The sequence below is a fragment of the Artemia franciscana genome, unplaced genomic scaffold (assembly GCF_032884065.1).
Source record: "Artemia franciscana unplaced genomic scaffold, ASM3288406v1 Scaffold_740, whole genome shotgun sequence".
NCBI classification, from domain to species: Eukaryota; Metazoa; Arthropoda; class Branchiopoda; order Anostraca; family Artemiidae; genus Artemia; species Artemia franciscana.
In genome coordinates, this window is record NW_027067498.1 from 171,289 (window position 1) to 189,460 (window position 18,172).

Consider the following 18,172-nt stretch of genomic DNA (forward strand, 5'->3'; position numbering starts at 1 on the left):
GCAAACGCTTTTGGACCGACTCGATTTTGCACTAAGTTCATTTGAAAATTGTGTATGCCAGACCGGACATGCATATTCCAATAACTGCCTGATAAACGATAAGTAAACACGGAGGGAATGTATCTTAGGACTTTTAAATTGGTTTATCAGCTTAAACATGGATAGTGAAACATTTGCTTGTTTAACAATGTTGGAAACATATGTGTCCCACTTAAGATCATTAGAAATTGTAACACCAAGGAGCTTAGCAAGTTTCACTAGCATTTTGCGTGGGATCGGGTCGCAAAAAAAAGCAGGAGTAGATTTCAAGAAGTTGATCGTCGTTATCTGTGATTTAGTGGGATTTACTGTCAAATGTAAATTCTTAGATTCATCCGAACATTGGGTTAGGATTTTAACGGGGTCACTTTTAATATTCCTATGACAAGCTTCAAGGATCGACAAATCATCCACATATTTTCATTTTTGGAGGAATTCCTTGCCAATTTCGTTAATCTGGACAATAAATAAGAGGGGTCCCAATAAGGTTCCTTGAGGTATTCTACAGTACCTAGGGAGGGGTTAGCGTAAGTATTTTTTTATTTTACAACTTGTGATCTGTTTGAAAGGAACGATGTAACAATGTTTACTAATAGTGGGTCGATTTCAAAGTTTTCCTGTTGTAAATGGATTACGATATTGTGGTCAACTAAGTCAAACGCTTTCATCCTTACTAGCAGGACAATAAATTTTTTAGGTTTTCCAGTACAAACAGCAGTACCAACTTTCGTGCATTTTTAACTGTTGAGCCAGAAAGCAACTTAAGATGTTTAATGATTGTTGATTAAAGGTTTTCTTTGTACTTTTTAAATTGTAAGTTTTTAAGTTATGATTTTTAATTTGTAAATTGTATTTTTAAATTGTAACTTTTTGATTGTACAATTTGCCTTTGCTTTCATTCACGCGACTTTTCCTTTAATGCCTACAATGTTGTTTTGCTCACTAATGTACCCTAGTTCATTTACTTGACCCACATAATAGTATTATTTAACCAGGTCACAGAGATGACACATTGCAATGTAGTACTATCCGTTTCTGACCAAGCTACCTTCATTTAAACTACCGGTTCTAAACGATCTCAGTGTGGATAATAGATCAAAAGGTGGTGGGATGATAAAATTATTTTGAAAAGAGCCTTCATTTTATTGGTTCATTATTAAAATTCAATGAATGGTAAGAACACAACATTGAAATGACAACCACTGAAATTTCAAACTGCCAACATCTTGTTGTCAGTCTACAAATACAGTAATTTTGCCAAGTGAATTTCTAGATTAGTGAAAAAGACGATTTTGATACATTGTATGACGCTATTGTTTAAAACATATGACAATAATGACAAAGTGTTTACTATTATATAGACAAAATTCAGCAATTACAAAGGATTAGCTTAACAAAACACACCTAGTGATTCTGTAATGAAATAATTTCATGTTCATGTGCTTATCCGCTCTATGTGACGCTTAAAGATTTAAGTTATTTTTTCTGGGTCCCAAAATTAGAAGATGCGTAGGTAAAAATTAACTGTGTTACCATAATCAGAGGATGAATCAGATGGCTGCGTGGAAAATAGAACAATTTTTTTCAAGGATGATTCCATAATATAAAGGCAAATCACTGAAACTCATCTATGTTGTTTAACTCTGTAGTGTCCTCAGAATCATATTAGGAAATGGTATGGATGATGAAATCCAAAATGATCCCTTTCTTCTGGTGTCATCATACTATTGGAAAAAGTGTATTGTTTAAAATAGGTGATAGCTGTGAAAACTTTTCCTCAATATTAAAGTTATTTACGCAAAAAGGTCTGAATCTTCCAGAAATTAGACATCTTGTTCATACTTGCAAAGACTAGATATTATCTTTAATCTATATTCTGTAAGAATGTAGAAAAACAACACAATTCGTTAAGCTTCAAGGTTTTTTTGACAAAATCAAAGGTTTTTCTACACAGTACATAAGGGTCAACAACTATCCAGTACTATATAAATAACCCTTCCTAGGTGACTAAATAGTTGTGCAAATAATTTTTACGATAAGCAGTTAGTAAACCATATTCTAGGTTATAAGGTATGAAGATTATATGACATAATTTAACATTATGTGAGTTACAGACTGAACAAAACTAGTCGGTAAAAATGACCGTAAAGCAGGCAGAATGTTTTGCCCCACCCTGAAAGATTTTAAATAGTCATGTGTTACATAGAGCTGCAATATTATCGACATATATCACATCCTACTGAGGTGATGATTTCTGTATCTCTCTTTGTCCCCCAGTCGAAGGATTTTTTGCAAAGGACGGCATCACCATCGACGGCATAATTTTCTATCTTATGTGGAAAACATCCTAAATCCAAAAAAAAATTTGCCTCAAAGTTGTTTCAAAGACTAATATAATAAAAAAATACACCTTTTTTAATATGTTGGAGAGTATAGCAGTCAAATTTCAAATTTAGGGATTTCTCGCTTACTTAGGGATTGTTTCCCAAGCTGTTAGCGATTTTATTTTTCCTTCATTCTCAGCCTTGCACACCTTTTCTACCTAAAGAAGAAAAGAAGAAATTAAAAATCAATTCGAAATGTATCAGGGTGGAAACATACATGGTAATGATGCCTATTCTTTCTCAACATTTATTAAAATGTGTTAAATAAATTATCGTGTAACTACAGGGTTAGTCAATTTCATATGAAAACATGTTAATAAAACAATTTTCATTTCATAATAGCCTATGCAGAATAATCCTGTTAACATAGGCCTATTTTGGAGGGGGGGGGAACCTTTTTTTTCACTATTTTCCTTTTATTTCCAGTAAATTATAATTTGTGAAACTAGTTAGATTGATAGGCTATGATATTTACCTAGGCTTGTTGACAAGTCTAGCCAATAGGCTTAGGACAAGTCAGAAGTTCTTCAGGGGGTTGCCTCCCTAAAAGGAAACATGTTAGTAGAAAGGTTAAATATCTAGAATAATGGCTCTTCAGAACAAGACATGCTAGAGCAATAAGAGAAATAGCCTAGGCTGTTTTAGTTTGCCAATTTTATGTTCATTTTTATGGTTTTGTTTATGTTTTTGACAAATCATCCTCAACCCCCTTCTAAGGGCCTAATATAGATCTAAACTATTTGAAAACTAAAAAAATATGAATCACTTTTGGTCTTTCCCATTTCTCTGTTTTAAATCAGTTGTTGTCAATTATTATGATACCTTAAATTACCATAAACCACAGCTTGGAGCAATATAAGGATTATCCATCCTTGTGATGCTCCATGAAAAAAAGAATTTGTTTGGTGTAGATTGTGGCTGTTAGATTAGACTGTGAAGGATTCTGCAGCTTCCCAGTTGTAAAGGAACTCCAGGCAGAGCCATTCCCTATCAAGGTGGGACTTGAACATGTCAGCTGAAGTAGCAAAAACTGTTTCTTCAATCAGCTGGTTCCACATATTGATGATTCTTTGGCTGAAGAAGTGGCTTCTATGTCTACTCATGGAATGCTGCATAGAGAGCTTCAATGAATGTCCTCTAGTACCAGAATACAAGGGCTGTGCTAAGAGACTAGGAAGGGTGTTTTTAGAGAGGATCTTTTTTTGGTTAAAATAATGTCACCCTTTTTCTGTCAACATTGGCAGCTTCAAATAATGTAGTCTTTCTTTGCATATAAATTTATTCATGTTGCTAACCATCTTAGTGGCAAGACACTGGACATCCTCAAGCAACTTCTTATCTTTTTTGAAGAAAGGGGCTGCCAATGATATTTCAACCTCTAGGCATGGATGTGCAGGTGCCTAATATAACTTCATAAGAACTCTAGGGTGTTGGCTGGAGATGGTTCTTTTTATGATACCAAAGGTTTTATTTACAGAAGATGAAACAGACATAGCGTGGCTGCTAAACTTTAATTGGTGATCTACAATAACCCCAAGATCTCTTTCATCAGAAACAGCAGAAAGGAAGTTTGTTGTGAACAAAATATTTATGATGCTTGTTGTGTTTGCCAAAATGGATTACATGGCATTTGTCAACATTGAAAGTCAGAAGCCACATGCTAGCCCATCTTCCTTGACTGTCAAGACCTGTGTGAATTGATTGCTGGTCAGAGGGAGTAGCTGCTTTTCTGGCTAGTTTTGAGTCATCAGCATAAAGGGTAATAAGATTTGAAAGAAGGGTGGGTAGTTCATTAACACAGAAGTTGAAAAGTGGTGGTCCAAGAATAGTGCCCTGGGGCATGCCACTTAATACAGTTATGGGAGAAGAGAAATGAGGAGTTTCTTGTGAATAAAACACTCTGACACTCTGTGATCTTTCAGAAAGGAAGCCCATAATCCACTGTACAACACCTTCATTGACACCTACAGCCCTCAATTTGATTATGAGGAATTCATGACAAACTTTGTCAAATGGTTTGGACAGATCAAGAAGAATCATGTTGACAGGAAAACCCTTATCAAGCAGTGTAGTCACTGATTCATATGTTTGGATGAGATTTGTGTCCACAGATCTACCAGATCTGAATCTATGTTGAGATGTGGAAAGGATATTATTGACCTCAAGATGTTCAATTAGAGCTTTATTAATAAATCTTTCAAGCACCTTAACAACTGCAGAGGTGATGCTTATAGGAGGGTAATTTTCTGCTGAGTCTCTTCATTGCTTTTTATGGATTTGGGTTATATAAGATGTCTTCCAATCATGCAGTAGTTCCCCATTTTGAAGAGATAACTGGAGCAGCATGCACAGGGGGTAATTGAGAGCTTTTTGACACTCCTTAAGAAGATGTGGTCTGTCTGGTCCCTTTGACTTATTACCATTGCTTCACTTACTGACAGATCAGGCATAGGGAAAAGCACTTCATACAATGGAGGATCTGGTGAGGAGGTACCTGAGTTTTGGGCAAAGGCAGAAGCAAATTGTGCATTTAGAATGTCAGCCTTATCTATTGGAGATGAGTGTAGTACACTGTGGTCAACAAGGTCAGGAATAGTATGATTATTTGGGTTTTTAGAAGAGACATGTCTCCAGAAAGATTTCAGGTTTAACTTGATCTCAGAACCTAATTTTTCCTTGTAAGCAGATTTCAGTTTTTTTTTTACAGAATCTGTTACACAATTCTGTACTGCCTTATAAATTGATGGGTCTCCTCATTCCTCTTCTTCATTTACTGTTTCCAAGCTATAGATTTCTGGTTAATCAGCTTCTTAACTTCCTTAGTGAGGAAGAAAAGTGTTTTGGGCTGTTTCCTAAAAATAACCCTGGAATGTTTCTTTTCAAGACCAAGGAGAGTTTTTTTTTGAAATTTAACTGTGACTCATTGATGTCACTGGTGATAAGCATTGACCAGTTTGCAGATGAAAGTTCCTGCTGTATTGCCTCATAATTGGTGAAAGTCTGAGGACAAAATTTAGGTTGAGGACAACTATTAAGGGACAACATAGGCAGAATAACTAGGTGGTCACTACTAGCAATTGGCAGTAAATAATCATTACAGATGAGGGAATCAGTATCATGCAATATGACAAGGTCTAACAGCAAGGGATTCTGATCAGCTCTATAGCCTGTAGGCTTATCAATAGTCTGATGAAGAAAATTATTTGATAGGCAAGATAAAAAAAGGTGAATCTCTACTATTAGATGAAAAATGTCCTTCAACCTGCTCAATTGTAGGAAAATTAAAATCTCCAGTGATTATTAACTCAAATGAGCTAGGAAGGGATATTAAAGATATCATTTCATCAATGATAGTTATTTTATTTTTTATTACATATTCCTGGGCTCAAGCATGTCTCCTTTTGAAGAGCCACTACTCTCTGCCTTTACTGAAACAAATAAGGCTAGTCTATAAAAATTTTAGTATCCTATCAGTTTGGTAGGACTGTTTTACATGAGAAAGCATGTTTACAATAGGCCTACTAGTTTTGCTACTTTTGATATGTTGGAAAGGGGTTAGGAAAACAAAACATTCTGTAGTGTATCCAGGGCTATAAACATAGCCTACTCAAGGTATTGTTGAGCTTCAATGTTAACCCTCTACTGATTTCTAATCCTTAGAAATTTACTTGCTTGGCAGGTCCATTACCTGTCAGAATTTTGACAAAATATTATTTTACCTTGATATCTAGTTTTTGGTTTCCTTTTCTTTGATGTTAGCCTTGAAAATGCAGTTCCTGTTATTTAAGTAGATTTTTAAGCCATAACAATGTTTTTTTCTCCAAATTTAGGAGATGTATTTACTGATATTTGAAACCTCTTAAATTGGGATTGAGCAAAGTTGTGAAGCTGAAAACAATTGTCTTGTACTTCATTTTAGCACAGGATCTATTTTGCAAGGTTTCACTTTTATTTTGCAAATATTTTAAAGGTCAGTAACCTCTGAAGGCAAAAAGAGTGGAGGTAGGTAGGCTACTTCAAAACACCTTCCCATGGCATAAAGTTTGTAGATTGATCTCTGAAAGTTTCATTTTCCTAACCTAACCCCTTTCTAAGAAAGCAAAATTTAGCTAAACTAAAATTTTATTAAAACATGATAAGAAACAATCCTTGTTTCATAATATGATTTAATAGGTAGGCCTAATTCACAGTTCTTATGTAAACTACTTTCCCTGCCCTTAGGCTTATATTCATTGTTTTATACACAGTTGTTACCCTGACAATATAAAGAGCTGTCTGGCCTAGTCAAGGAGATGCCCAGTAGTTAGACAGCTAACCACCATCTGAACAATTAGGCTATCATAACAATTTTCATAACTGTTCTATTTTAGGTAGGGTAATCTTTAAGAGTTTTCTCTCTCCATTAGTGAATCCTATAAAATCTAACTAAGATTATCTGAAATATATATCTATCTCATTTGTAAACTTTGTTTTTTTTTTATTGAAAAGTTTTCCTAAGATTTGAGAACCAATAAACACTTTTCATTGTATAGGTCACTGTTCTTTCTAAACAACATTACTGTGGGGAAAATTAAAGTATTAGCAGTTATATTTATAAAGATTTTCATTTTTCTTCAATGGAAAGCTATGCCCTCTTTCTCTCACTAGGTATTAGGGGTATAAATATCAGAAGAGAGCTTAGTCAAACAACTATTAAGGTTCTGTCCTCCCATTTCAGCAACAAAAGACCTCGTGCTATTGCAAAGTGTTAATTTATAGCATCTAATACAACTATGTATACAGTGTAAAAAAAGGAACACTCTTTATTAACTTAATTGCCTTCATTTGCCCAGGTATGACAGAAGCTATGATTTAACTATGTCTTTATATTGATATGTACCTCTCATCTGTAATGAACAAGCCTAGGAATCCTTTGATGTAAACTATGATAAGAATTAGAAGCAATGTTTGAATATACTTTTTTGTATCAAGATCTCATGTTGCAACTAGAGGCTATATTCATAATTAATGAGCTCAAAATCCTTTTACACTAACTTTAACAAAAAACTTCCATCAACATCAAAATATTCTCTTATAAATATTTTGGTTTCAATCAATTGTTTAATCATTTAAGACCATTCTCTGAAATATCCTAAATGATCTGATGTTGCAATATGTCTGTGTTTATGATGTGAAGGTGCTAGCCTTGTTTTGTGCCATCCAATTTTAGTCTGGAAATAAGTCGAAATAGGTGCAAGATCTAAGCTGATGAATATAAAAAGAGGAGATCCTGTTTGGGCAAAAATGCTATTTTTGTTGTAAAAATTCATATCAGCCAAAGTATCCTTTGGTTTTTACTCACAATAAACAGAATGATAAATACTTACTTTGTTTTTGTTTAAGACATCTATGAAATCATTTAAGAGCATTAACAAAATGGTCTCAAGCTCCTGAAGCTTTAAAATACTTGCTCTTTTTTCTGTTCCCACTCCTAGCATTTTTATATAGAAGTAAGAACTCTGACAACAGTTCTTTGTTAGAACTCTGACAACACTGTAACTGTAAGAACTCTGAACTGTACTAGTACTTCATTAGTATGGTGCAATCAATTGTTGTTCAATATAATTAGCATACATTATTAATTTTGTTTATCATTGCCACTTTAGTAAAATTTAAGTGAATTTGGCTACAGACATGTGAATGTCCAACAGACAATGTTACAGACATCTGTGGACTTTAGCCTTTATGTGTTTACATAACTCCAATTCAAAAGGGTGTTACATTATTTCTGTCACTCCACAACTCTGGTTTAGTTTGTAAATTTGATCTTTTCAAGACAATTTTTGGTTCAGAAACTACCTAAAGTTTGTTTAATTTTTAAATTTAATTTCTTCAAGGTAATTTTGGGTATGATAATATGGCAGGACAGAACTACCAAGCAACAAGAAGAGGACGTTCACCTCCAAGAAGAGAAAGAGCAGTAAGAAACTTCATTATGTATCCTAGCTGCTTAATCTATCTTATGCATGAGCAACAGGTTTGAAACCAAGGGGAGGTGGTTTGTAAATTTGAAAAGCAACGTTTTAACCTATTTGATTATTTTCGTAAGGGGTCTTTTTTGGTTAACATTTTTGATCCTATGACTGCTTAATAATTACTTTTCTAATTCTGTTTCTTTAACAGAGGACCATCTTTTGCCAGCCTTATAAAAACTAGAACATTAAAGTTACAATCTTAGTCTGTATGACAGAAGTGAAGTTAGATGAACTGTTTTTTTCTTTATATTGTTATTTTGTGTTCTATATATATTTGTTATAGAAGGCTTTTGCTTACCACTTTAGCTTTAAAAAAAAATTAAATAAATAGCCAAATGAAGTGCAAATTCAGTCTGAAGGTTTCCTGGTTAGCTTGACTGCAAAAATAATGCCTTTTTACATGTATTAGAGTTTCTAATGGGGAGTAATAAGAAGAAGAACTGAATTGGCCCATGAAAAGACTTCAGAAGCTCAGCTCAAGGCTTAATTGAAGCTTGACTTGTAACATATCCTTGTTCATCTATCTTCTGGGATTTTCCAGAGACCACCTTGCTTGTAAATAATTGATATTATGTTAATCAAATGAGGAATGACTTAATTAATATTTTTGTCCCCAAAAAGTTTGTGAGACATGTAAGACAGCCCTCTAAAATTTAGCAAAATGTAATGTGTAATAAATGGCCCATGGAAGCTTTCTAATAGACCTCTCAAAAGATGCCAGTAAAAAGCTTGTAACTATTTATAAAGTTTTCATTAGTAATTGTTTGCCCAGAGTGATGCAAAATCTTTTAATTAAGTCAATTATTGTCTTGTTTGGATTAGTATCTCTGTTGGCAGAACAAGGAATTTTGTCACTATGTTGGATTTTCTGTTGACATTGATTTGTTTTCTCATGGGTGTTTGACTTGAAAATAATGATATAAAAAGGTCACCTGTTTTTCTTTTTGGCATAGGAATTATAAATCCAATGGAAAAATTTTAAAAAAAGAAAGTGTTAAAAATGGATTCCTAAATTTGAATATGTAGTAAATTGAATTTGTAAATTTGAATTGTTTGCTACAAGAAATTTCTTTGAGTTTTGTCTAACTGGTCACAAATATAGCAGCACAAAGTTTATGGAGAACTTTGCAAACAGCATGTAAGCTATGAACCTTGTATGCAGGTCAAAAGTGGTACTTTACCCTTAACAAGTTTTGTATCATTGGCAGATTACTTGGTCAAGACTTCTTATATCATCTGAAATATCAAAGGTGAGAATAACTTCTTGGTTGAAAATTTTACAACTTCAAGCAAATAATGAGAAGAAAAAGAATATTAAAAAAAAAAAAAAATAAAAACAGATCAATTAGGTTACTTATAGTGTTTTTCATCATATGAATTAGTTTAAATGTTCCATAAGTAATTATAGTAAGAGGAAAAGGGCCTGTACGGTAGTGCTGAACTGTAATGTAATCAGTTTTAGGTATATATTCTAATCAGACAGTGATTTAAAGTGAATGGACCTGCCTTTGGTCACATTATGAACCTTGAATTGTTTTAATGTTGTATGCCTGTCCATGTAGTTATGTTATTTATTAATCACTAGCTAACTGGCCAGTACACAAGACAAGGTGTAATTACAAAGCTTCAACCTGATTATGGAATGATTGATGATGAGGTCTACTTTTCTATGGAGTAAGTAAACTTCCTGTATTCTTTGAGTTTTATTACATTGAATAAAGATTTTGTATTCTATATTTTGTAATGTTCTATTAATAATTGCCTTCTTCTTATTGCTTTTCGGTTTTTGTTTCTGGCTTTTTGGTTTTTACTATTTTGTCTTGTTTTTTTTTTTTTAGTGTGGGTGGTTAGAATATCATAGGACTTTTTATGGCAGTTGATATTTACCAAGTGACATATAGCAATCGCAATTTCTGTCTGTCTATTGGTCCCAGTTTTGTTAGTTCGGGAACTTCCAGATAAGCTAGGACAATAAAAGTTGGCAGGTGTATCAGGGACCAGACCAGATTAAATTAGAAATAGTTGCTTCCCTGATTCAACTATCTTGGGAGGAGTGGAAGAACAATTAATTCGGAAAAATAAAAAAAAATGAGGTATTTTTAACTTACGAATGGGTGATCGAATCTTAATGAAATTTGATATTTAGAAGATGACAATGGGGGGAGTTAGAGGGGGAAACCAGAAATCTTGGAAAACGCTTAGAGTGGAGAGATCGGGATGAAACTTGATGGGAAGAATAAGCACATGTCCTAGATACGTGATTGAAATTGCCGGATCGAATCTGCTCTTTTTGGGGAGTTGGAGGGGGGGTCCAGTGTTTTGGTGAGTTTGGTGCTTCTGAACATGCTAGGATGGTAAAAATTGGTAGGCGTATCATGGACTTGCACAAATTGACTTAATAATAGTTTTTTTTCCCCGATTTGACCATCTGGGGAGGGGGGACTGGAGGGAGGGGAATCATGGAAAATAAGGTATGATTATCTCATGAATGGTCAATCAGATCTTAATGAAACTTCATATATAGAAATATATCATGTCTCACATGCTCTATTTTCAATTAGGATCGGATCCGGGAGCCTTGGGGGGTGGAGGGGGGAAATGGAAATCTTGGAAACCAGAGTACCGAGTCTAATTTTAGATTCCGACCTTGTCACAAGCGCCATATGAGCTCTTGGCTATTGTTAACTTTGTAGACACTTTGCCTGTACATATTTAAATATGAAATTGAATTTTTTAACTTCAGTTGGAATGACTTATGACTTTTTCACTAGGTAAACATCTTCTTTATACACATTTAAATATCAAGTTGGATATTTCAACTTCAGTAGGAAAAACTTATTACTTTTTTTTTTCTTAGCTAGGTTGACACTTTGTCTATATGCATATAAATATCGAATTGAATATTTCAACTTCAGCACTTAGGACAGATTTTGCCCCATTATGCTTTTGTAGGGAAGAAATAGCTTATCGGCTTTAATAAATTACAGAGATTAAGTTAAGCTTTCTTTTGTGGAAACATACTACACTCAAAAAGGTAGGGTTTTGCTGCTGTTGTTTTGCTTTGGGCACAATGGAGAGGAGAAGGTTTTGAGCTGAATAATTCTATTTTACCTATTTTTGAGGATTTGGGGCACAAAGAAGCTGAGAAACAAAGCCAATCAAATTTAAGAAGGGTATAACTTCTTATTTCAAATGAGCAACCAAATTAATTTCTTGAACTCTTTTTTTTACCCTGCTGTGATAACTCAACTCCCAGCAACCGAAAACTCAGAAAAAAAGAATTGAAAGAAATAAAAATAAATCCTATAGGATATTCTAAACAATATATTCTATCTGAATTTTTGAATATAGCCACAATACTCCAAAATCCCTTCTATCCATATGTAGAAAATTTTCCGAGTGGTATTTGTCTGCGAACAGGAGGGGGGGGGATTAGTCAGACACCATAATTTACGTTTATTTTTTATTATTTTTATTTTGTTGATATCTAATTGTAACTAATTGGCTTTAATATTATTTATGCTGATTTATTCTTGTCAGTCAATACTTTCGCTAGGCCAATATTTTCTTATCAATAGTCTGTGGTACGCTTGAGATTTGTTAGCTGACAAGTAGGACAACTTAATTTGACAACAGTATATGCCACAAAGAGCCTGTTTTAATACTTGTCTTTTGCTTGTTTGGCAAAATAAGCTCACCCTATAATAGTATAGATTAGGATGGTAATCCATTAACACAGAAAAGTAAATTTGGTACATCCAAAGTTACTTATGACGAAAAATATTAGCAGACATTTTGTAAAATTGCTAATTTCAGTAGAAAATTTGGCAGAATTCGGGTAGCGATTCGGTAAAATATACGAAGTCCCCCCTCCTGAGTTAATGCTACATCCCCTCATATATTATAGAAACATCCTTCACATGGCTTCATAGCTGCACAGAAATGGAAGGGCTCTGGGGCATGCTTTAAAAACAGGATTTGTCCAATTTCCGCTTATCTCCCCTTGAAATAGGGGCCCCACTTTTTACAGTAACGCTTCACAACATTATAATGTTGATCATACTCTCGATAAAATACTCTTGATAAAATATATTCAAACCCCAGATGTCCTTCAAGAAGCAATGGTTCGACATGAAGCAGGTAAGTTTGCAATTTTGGGGATATTTATAACAGTTCTTGCTGGATCTGTGACGTGATTAAAGATATATTGATTTATATTGTATTACATTTTCCAAATATATACCCTTGATAAATATATACACTCGATAAAATATATGTTGCACTCAAGCTTAAAGCACAAGGGTTTATGGGGTGGTAGCTCCTCTTTCATAGGATAATATCTGTTTGCTTAAAATTTCAACGCTGCTTTTTTCTTTCGCTAAAAGTAAACCCTTTTTTAATTTCATTTTGTATATTGAAGATCTGTGTATTATTCATATGTTTTAAAACATTTTCCCATACAAGATCCAAGACACAAGGCCATATGACAGTAGGGAGGGACTTTATTTAGACCTCTCCATCTGGAAAAAAATGCCTAAGTTGCAAATACGACAAAATATATGAAGTCTAGTCCTTCCCACCCTCCACCAGAGTAGATATATGGCCGATTTTTTAGCAATTGTGTACTTTCATCCCCTATGGGCCTGACTCAAACTAAGGTCCAAGCATTCAAGCAGAAGAAAAACTATGTTACTACCAATTTTGCAAAATTTTTTGGGATTTGGATACCCCCTCTAGATCAATCTAAATGACCCCCCTTTCAAAAAAAAGTGATCATGTGGCTACTACATCATTTATTTTTCAAGCATACTAAATGTAATTTCCGGTGTTAATTGGCTGGCATGTATGATTTCATTATGTCTGTGTTTTCCCTTAGTACCGTTTTTGGCTTTCGACCACGTGTGGGACTGCGTGTGCAAGCGGAGGCAAGTTTCAATCCGGCTATGCAGCCGAGTTGGCAAGCGAGACGGGTCATATCATTACCTGCTCCTGCGAGAAACCGCTCTAGAGAAGAAGATCGAAGAGGCGGAAGAACTTTACCCAAGGACGCACCAGCTAAGGATACAGTAAGAGATTATTTTTGATATATCTGCACACCGAGAATGGGGAAAAGACCTAATACAGGTCCCTTCCTCTTGAATCATTGTCTGATTAGAATATGTACCTAAAATTGTATCCTTAGGGTAGCAAAACAAACTTCTGATAGTTTTTGCAGAGCATTTATGAAATAAAAAGAAACCGAAAATCATATCATATTATCAACAAAAATACTTTACAGCCGAGCTAAGCGCGAAAGATGTGTCTCAGGAAAATGAACTTCTTGCAAGCAGCATTTAATCCCTCTTCTATGCCACTGTGTATTTCGCTTATAGTGCTTTATTTATATGACTTCAAAAGTTTGAATAAATTATTCATTCATTCAATTGAGAGGGTTTCATGTTTTCTATCTTGACGTTTTCAGACGTTTAAACATTAGAAGGAAAAGCATACCACATTTTCCTTCTAATGTTTTGTTTTTTGTTTTTGTTATCTTAATGCTAGACATAATGTTGTTTTGTTTTTATTGTTGTTGTTGCTTTGTTGTTTTTTCTGTCCAGAATTTACTTGTTGACTATCTTCCAGTGCCTAAAAAAATGAAGTTCAAGGTATAATTTATGAGTACTAAAATGCAAAATGCTTGCTAAAAAACTACTTATTCTAAAGGGTCACATAGGAATATTTGTGTATATTTTGCCTTAAGGGGATGGGCTACTGTAAAGGATAACCATATCCTGTCCATTATGTTTTCTTTTTAGTTTGGGAGGCTAAGTTGTTCTCAATTGGCATCACTTGATGAACTTGGATAAAAGATCCGAGTAAATGACATAAAACTAAAAGCTGACACCCACTTTCCCGAAAGTCTTAGAAAAACTATTTAACTTCTCGTGTTTAGCTGCCCGAGCTCGTCCTTGGAATATCTAAACCGATGAATTTTTTTCATTTGACAATATGAAGTCGAATCTTATTTTTAAGTTTCAGGAAAGGATAGTCCCTGTAAATGTTTTAGCACACCTGCTAGGAAAACGCTTAAAAACAGATCTGAGAAGTTACCATTTCGGTAATTTCGCCCCTTTGAGAGTTCCCAGTGGTGCCACCCGCTTTGATTCACATGACCGAAAAAATAGCTTGCATAGTTTTCTTCTGCTTTGTTTTACTGGCTGTTATTATCCTCGTTTCTCTCTTTGTGATTTTTTTCGTTTTCTCAAAAGGAACATAAAGCATCACTGTTTTTTTTTCAATGAAATTTTACAGTAGCTTTCAATGATGGCTAGTTCCCTGGGAGGATTCCCTAATTGGTCCTTCGTCTTTTTGACAGTCAGCCGACATTGAGGCTCGCACAATGATTTTAAGCTTCCACGCTGCCTTAAAGTATCTAGTGTTCGTTACTACACTATTTTATTTTCGAGGCGTTTATTAGACGTTTATTTCCGGGGGTTGACATTTTTTTTGTGATATTGGAGAACCTAATTTATTTTTGGGGAAATTCAGAGAATCCCCTGAAAACTTGAGGGTAGTGGAAGTTGAAATAAATTGAACTTGGGGTGTCAACTCTTGCATCTGGGACTTGACTGAATCTTATGATGGAGTTAGCTAAAACCCATTGTATCGTCACTGTTGCCACGTTGAATTGTGAAAACAAATAAGTGAAACTGTTAGATAAATGTGACTACGTTGTTGTTGTCAGTGAAAAATAATTTAAAACAGAAATATTGGTCTACTTTCAGAGAATTTCTAGTTGGATCTAGCATGCTTAATTTTTCAATGAGCGTAGATCAATCATTGAAAACTTATTTAAAATAGATTAAAATTAAGCATACATTGAGTTTTTATAGTTCTACCACGTAACGCTGCTCTGTCAATGACGCTAATTTTTAGTTTCCAGGTAACCCATGTTACAGTGCTGAACAGTCATCGCTAGTTACTTGGAATAGGTCTAATTGAACTTCTAATTGAACCTCTAAATTAATTTTTTTTAGAATGAATTGGTATATTTAGAATTTTAATTCTTCTACTGGGTATTGCTGCTCTGTGGTACTAGTCTTTAGTTCACAGGTAACCCATGTTATTTTACTGAACAGTCATCGCTAATTACTGGGAGTAGGTCTAATTGAACTTAGACCTCTAAATTAATTTTTTTTAGAATGAATTGGTATATTTAGAATTTTAATTCTTCTACTGGGTATTGCTGCTCTGTGGTACTAGTCTTTAGTTCACAGGTAACCCATGTTATTTTACTGAACAGTCATCGCTAATTACTGGGAGAAGGTCCAATTGAACTAGCCCTCTAAATTAAATTTTGTTTAAAACAAATTGGCATGTTTAGAATTTTTATACTTCTATTGGGTAATGCTGCTCTGTCAATATCGCTAGTTTTTAGTACTAGTTAATCCATGGTACAGGCTGCCATGGTAATTATATATTACCATATTAATCATTTTGATTAAGTAATTATTTTTTCTTCTGTTATGGTTATTTTGGCATTGTTTGTCAGGTTTTGAGTTTTCTTGATTTTTTATTGCTGCTCGGTTGGTTTTTATGACTCCGGAATTCGAATTTAGCCCTCCGGGGCTTGTGATAGTAATTTCTCGAAGTAAATATCTTATCTACAGCGCTGAAGAGTCATTGCTAATCAGTTTTCAATGCTGGCTGGTTAATTTTGTGATTAATTTTACCCCCTTTCTAAGTAATATACATATCTTTTATCTTGAAATTGTGCTGCTTTTTTCACTAACTATCTTTGTATGTCGAAAAAGCACACTCACTGAAATCATCAACATTTGTCTAATGTACTTAAGGATAGTGGTTCGAGTCTTGCTGGCTACTTGGTTTGGGATGGGGGTCAGTGGTTTGGCTCTATAAGCTTAGCCGGGGTCGACCCTGCTGGGAATGGGTTACTAGAGAAATCAGGGGAAGATAAGCAGGAAGTGTGTGCAAGACTGGGATGTCTGGGCCAAGGAACAGAGATCAGCACCACCAGGAGATCTAGAATCTAAGGACTTCTAGAATCTAGGGACTTCTATAATCTAGTGTCGCACTTTTTTTTTAAATATCCTATTAAATTAAAATCATTTTTGCAAAAAGATTGTAAAAAACTGTCTTTCTTTCATTTCAAAGAGTGGAGCTTGGTCCTCCGACTCTACGGATAAAATGAAAAATGTTAACATAAACAGCTGCTATTAAATAAAGAAATAAAAGAAACACAATGTTAATAAGTAAGATTATAAATAGATGAATAATTGAATTAAAGCTTTAAGATTGTTTAGCAGAAAAATACCATGACAACATTGTTATTTTGATTATAGTTCTCTTGTTTGTAGATCCCTAAAAGTTGAGTGTCTATGTCAAGTAAATATAATCATCTTCTGAACCAAGTCCAAATGTTATATTTAATAAAAGCTGCCTAAATCAGATGTATATTTCTTTAACATCCAGACATAGCTGACAGTAATGACATTTGTACAGCCCTTGTGAATACAGGGAAATAGGGGACAATATGCAAGGGGGTAATGAATCTGCTTGAAAACTTGGATACCAAAAGATGTAAATAAGTACTGAATTTGGTAAAAAAAAAATCTTCTGTGGTCACAGATGTTGTATCTTAACCTTGTATTAATTGAAATAACATGGACAGATTAGACCAGATGCTATGTTACTCTTTTAAATGTGGTTAGGCCTCTTTTTCTCCCTGAAAAACTCGAATAACCCGAAAAACGACACAGTTCGTGTAGTGAGGACTTATTTACCTAGGATAAATCGGACAAATGTAATTGGGATAAATAAAATTGGTTTCTAACAAGTCAAAATTCAGGTATTTATTTGAATTAACTTACTTTTACACTTAATCGACTTTTCTGCCATTTGTTCATTTACTTTTTTTTTACCATGTTTGTCGTTGACCATGAATCATTTTGATTTAATTTTCCGTTATATATCATAATAAGATTGCTTCTTGGTATTCCGACTAACCTACTTAAAATCTGAAAGGCTCATGTCGTTTTTAAGATTTGCTCATGTGTTTATACCTCTCTTTGTTGCTGTATTTCTTCCCTCCTTTGTTGATGCTCTTTCCTGTTATCATCGCTTTGCTCCTTCCTTCCTGAATTGCTTTGTTCTCATATTCACTCCTCTCTTCGTTCTTGTCTTTGTTGCTGCATTCCTTGGCTCCTTGTTTTTGTCGGTTTTAATAAAAGAATGAAAGTAGTTGTTCATATTGAAATCTTTAATCTAATCAAGAGGGTTCTCACCACATAAAACCTGCTGCTGTTTTAGATAATATTAAAATAGAGAGATTTCATGTATACTTTCTTGGCAACTGGTCAGGATTACTTTTGAAAAATGTACAGTGGCTCTGAATTCGCTTTTTGTTGTTGAACCGTTTTCTAAGGATACAACTACATGTTGGATTAAACTATTTGAGTCTATTTGTGTTGTTTATTTATTTTCACAGTCAACCAATTTATAATGTATGGAAACAATGTATGGAAAATCCATGTATGGAAAAAACAATGTATGGAAAATCCATGTTGAATATTACATAGCATAATGAGTGTAGAATTTTACCATTAGAATTTAGGAGCAACCTTTTACAAAAAAATTTTTGTTTATGGCTATAAAATTGTTTTACTAAAATGTTGCGCGTGTTTACATATCTATCCACAATAGTCCCACAAAATGAAGATGAAGCAAATACCAAAG

At 34.1% G+C, this 18,172-nt stretch overlaps 1 protein-coding gene across 2 annotated transcripts in view; it reads left to right on the forward strand.

Annotated features, from left to right (window-relative positions):
- Positions 1–2,533: 2,533 nt before the first annotated feature.
- Positions 2,534–18,172, forward strand: part of LOC136043582 (cell division cycle and apoptosis regulator protein 1-like) — a 67,613-nt gene continuing 51,974 nt past the window's right edge. The window contains exons 1-4 of one of the 2 annotated variants that reach the window (XM_065728490.1): positions 2,534–2,643; positions 8,300–8,382; positions 10,023–10,111; positions 13,314–13,503. In XM_065728490.1, coding sequence (XP_065584562.1) covers positions 2,619–2,643; positions 8,300–8,382; positions 10,023–10,111; positions 13,314–13,503 — 387 coding nt within the window. In that variant the 5' untranslated portion in view covers positions 2,534–2,618. The remainder of the gene's footprint in view (positions 2,644–8,299; positions 8,383–10,022; positions 10,112–13,313; positions 13,504–18,172) is intronic. The other variant, XM_065728491.1, reaches the window with a different exon arrangement.